The 4425-nt window shown below is 33.7% G+C and overlaps 1 protein-coding gene across 1 annotated transcript in view; it reads left to right on the top strand.

The window, feature by feature from the left end:
* The window catches only part of Cfap47 (cilia and flagella associated protein 47), a 223010-nt gene that overhangs the window by 133135 nt on the left and 85450 nt on the right, over positions 1–4425 (top strand). The window contains exons 45-46 of the mRNA XM_031363967.1: positions 770–993; positions 3037–3211. Coding sequence (XP_031219827.1) covers positions 770–993; positions 3037–3211 — 399 coding nt within the window. The remainder of the gene's footprint in view (positions 1–769; positions 994–3036; positions 3212–4425) is intronic.

Raw genomic sequence — 4425 nt, 5'->3', positions numbered from 1 at the left:
CATCCATAAGTTTGAAAAGAAAAGAAGCTGAGAGGGATGAATGGGCACTGATTTTGAAAAATCAAGGAGCTTGCAAGCAGATACAAGATTGAGTGTTTTGTTTTATCAGGTTGGCAGGGAAATTATATTTTTTAGTTCATGATAATAACACTTTAAAAAGAAATCTCTTCCTCATGGAAAAAGAGGATTTTCTCATGTAAGATAGAAATCTAGGGTTTGGTTGTTTGGTTGTTTCTTTTCTTGTTTTGTTTTGTTTGTTTATTTGTTTTATCTTAAGATCAGATTTAACCCTGTAGATATACTCGCATGATTCTATAACTGGTGGGCTTTGTGAAAAAAATTTTTTTCTTCTCTTGTGAAAAGGATAGGCACATTCCATATATCAGTAACTGTAGAAGACAGTGACCTCATTGGATAACAGGTTTAAGTGTATTTTGCATGTGAGAACCTATCCTATCTTGTCCTTAATAGAATTACTATTATTACTTTGTGAGGATCACAGTATACCAAGTTTTTGTGCATATTGATATTTTTAATAAAGCACTGTTAGAGTAAAGCTTCTCTTAGAGAATATCAATACAGTATCTTTTATTTTTAATTCTTATTCTTGAATCCATTGTTTAGAATAGAAATGTATAAGCCATTATTTTTCTTCTGCTTAATGAACATTATAACTAAGTGCATTTTTATGTTTTTAATATCACAGTTCATGCTTGATAGCAGTGCCAAGGGAATAAATGCTCATTACATTCATTTTTACTTTACACAGAAGGTAAGGAAGATCCAGTTCTTTATTTGAACTGCAAACCCCATCATATCCTTGATGTGGACCTTAAAGTACCATTGACTAATGAAGCAAAAGAAAAGGCTTTGGCTTTTGCAGCCCAGCAACAGATGTCAACTCTTGAATATGAACGAAGGGCTATTGCTGGTACTCTGGAGAGCAGTACCATTCGTGCGGCTGTTGCTCTCCTAGGACTAACCAAGATTGAGGTAGGAATAGAGAAATGATGCCATTCATTTTCTCTTGGAAAAAAAATAACCATGCCCAGCTGTGTAATTATAGGATGGTTACTTAAACTTCCACAGGCTGCTATTTTTATATTTTTACTATAATGATAATGTAATTTATGAAAATTGAGATAAATTTGTAAACTACCTGTTAAATAATGAATATTCTGTTCGTGCATACTTTGATTACTGTTATGATTACTATTATCAGTAGTAAGACATTTGCATAGACTCTTATTATGGCTTGAAATAATGTATAATCTGTTCTCAATAAGCAGACAAAATGTATTTTTTAAAGATAAACACACTCAACAGCTCTACTGTGAACATTCTAGTTTCTGACAGATAAAAGCTAATTTCCTGAGGATGCTCTAAGAATGGTCTTCCAGAGCAGTACTATCTTATCTCATAATCTCAGCTCCTCCATTACTGTCTATTTACTCACAGAGCCCCTCAGAACAATATTTTTTGTTTTTGGTTTTCCAGTATCCTAGATATATATATGTTCCTATAGCCTTTGAATTTCCTCCATTGCCTTTTTTTTCTTTTTGTCATAGAACCCTTTCCTTAATTGTTTTTGGAGTTCTCAATTAAATGCTAATGAATCTCTCATTTTCAATTTCTATACATGTAATTGGTTGTTTTCTTCAACCTTGTTGAAGATACGTGTGTGCACACACACACATACACACAGGTGAGTGTACACATGTGTGTGTGTGTGTGTGTGTGTGTGTGTGTGAGAGAGAGAGAGAGACAGACAGACAGAAAGACAGAGACAGAGTCAGAAAGAGATAATAAATAGTTGAAATTGACCTTCTGTAAGTGGTTTACATTTCAGACCCTAGAATAGGTAAAGGCCATTATAAATTTCTAAATTTCTAAAAAATAATTAAGATTTTAAAGATGACTTTATTTTAAAGTTCTAATAAGCTTTAAAGTAGCAAATTCTAATCATTTGATAGCCTCCTCATTAAATTAACCCAAATATTTCAAAAAACTTGATGATTCAATAAACTAAAACTCATACTTTTACTGCATTGTGAATTTGAGGGGCTTTATCTGCAGCTATCAGAATAAACTTTAAATGAGTAATCATTTCAAACTATCAGCCTATCAGAAGGATACCCCTTTTCCTTATTTTCTTTAATTTTTTTAGTACTATTTGTCAAAATAATTTATTATAATAGATTAAGCAAATTTGTCTATGACAGGTTTTCTTCCTTTATGTACCAATTGATTTTGTACCTATGTTTGCATTTAAATTCATGTTTCATATGAGAATGACATTTGTCTACTTAATTTTTCTTTTAACTTTTAAGTTCTTCAACATCTAAAAATTTTTAATTTTTGTCCATCTTCATATGTAACACATGATATGCATTCTGAAGTAAATATTGTCTCTTGCATCCAGCTTCTCTTACACTGTGAAAACTAGGTTGATCTCCACTGTCCAATTTTCATAAGGGCAGTATTGTGTCTAGAGGAGGATGTCAATAAAATGTGTTTATGAATAATGGTAATTTGAATTTAAAAATAAAAGAAATCTAGATATGATGGTGATTTGCCCTGGGCATCCAAAAATTCTGAAACCTAGTTGTTTTTATATACTATAAAAAAAGAGAGGAAGGAAAGAAGGAAGGAAGGTAGTAGAAAAAAATCACCATTAATGAAGATAGTGGCTTGGTAGGTTCTGCAAATGAGGTAAAGATGTGAAAGCACATAAAATCTACATAAGAAGTAAACCTGTATTTCAGGGTTGCTCATTAATGGAATTTTTCCTTGCAAAAGAAGTTATTGGTCATTGTAAGCATTAGAAAATGTGGTAAGAGCCACTCTTAAAGATGACCTCAGTGGTAACTTGATGCCTTTTACCCATTTTTTGTGATAACACTTCCAAAGAAAGAAGTTTGTTTATGCTTATGTGTGTGTTTTTCCCAAAATGTTTAACTGAGCATATAATGTTACCTTATATTTTTGAGGTAAAAGTTCAGAAAATTAAAAGGTAATTTCAGTATTTTCTTACAGTGCCTTTTGCTCTTTAATATGTCAAACTTGAAGAAGCCTAAATCCATTGTATATGCAACAGAACTGAGCCTTCCTGCACATTTTAATATACCCAGGAAAATTTACATCCCTCAGATTCCAGAACCACCAGATTTCCATATGCAATCTGTTGAAATCAAACCTCAAATTTTATCAGGTAATCAAGGATATTTTGATTGGAATATCTAGTGGTCTAACATATTTAAAATCAGAAACATATTAGAAGTGAACAGTTTTTATTCATGGGTAGTATATTTTCTATGTAACAATATTCTTTATCACTTATTTATATAATGTATTTGCTATTGGTTTCCTAAAGCATGCTTATTTTATAAGAGTGGTCACATATGTATATAAATTAGGTAAAAATGAATATTGATACGTGTATTATATCTCATTAATATTTTATTAGTAAGATATTAAACATGTAACTAAATGTTTTTTACTGAAATTTACTTTCATTTTTTATTTTAGTTCCTGTCAACTTCATGGGCAATACTAGCACTCTAATTCCTTAACTAGTGTTATGTTCAAATGTACCATAACTTTAGTTCTATTTTTTTCCTTTTTTTATTAGATATTTTCTTTATTTACTTTTCAAATGTTCTCCCTTTTCCTGGTTTCCCCTCTGAAAAAAAACCTCCTATTTTCTAACCTCCCTGCTCACCAACCCACCCTCTCCCATTTGCTGGCCCTACACTGGGGCATAGAGCCTTCACAGGACCAAGGGCCTCTTCTCCCATTGATGTCCAGCTAGAGAATCCTCTACTACATATGCAGCTGGAGCCATGAATCCCCCCATGTGTACTCTTTAGTTGGTGGTTTAGTCCCTGGGAGATCTGAGGGTACTAGTTAGTTCATATTGTTGTTTGCCCTAAGGGGCTGCAAACCCTGCAGCTTCTTCCTCCTTCCTGTAGCTCCTTCATTGGGGACCCTGTACTGAGTCCAATGAATGACTGTGAGCATCCACTCCTGTATTAGTCGGGCACTGTCAGAGCCTCACAGGAGACAGCTATATCAGGCTCCTGTCAGCCAGCACTTGCTGGCATCCAAAATACTGAGTTTGGTGATTGAATATCCTGGGAAGGATTCCCAGGTGGAGAAGTCTCTGGATTGTCCTTCCTTCAGTCTCTGCTCCACACTTAGTCTCTGTAACTCCTATGTATATTTTGTTCCCCTTCTAAGAGGAATTGAAGTATCCACACTTTGGTCTTCCTTCTTCATGAGTTTCATGTGGTTTGTGGATTGTATCTTGGGTATTCCTAATTTCTGAGCTATCATCCACTTATCAGTGAGTGCATATCATGTGTGTTCTTTTGTGATTGGGTTATCTCACTCAGGATGATATTCTCCAGATCCATCCATTTCCCC

Source organism: Mastomys coucha, chromosome X (assembly GCF_008632895.1).
Source record: "Mastomys coucha isolate ucsf_1 chromosome X, UCSF_Mcou_1, whole genome shotgun sequence".
Classification (NCBI taxonomy): Eukaryota; Metazoa; Chordata; class Mammalia; order Rodentia; family Muridae; genus Mastomys; species Mastomys coucha.
This window is presented reverse-complemented; position numbering and strand designations above follow the sequence as displayed.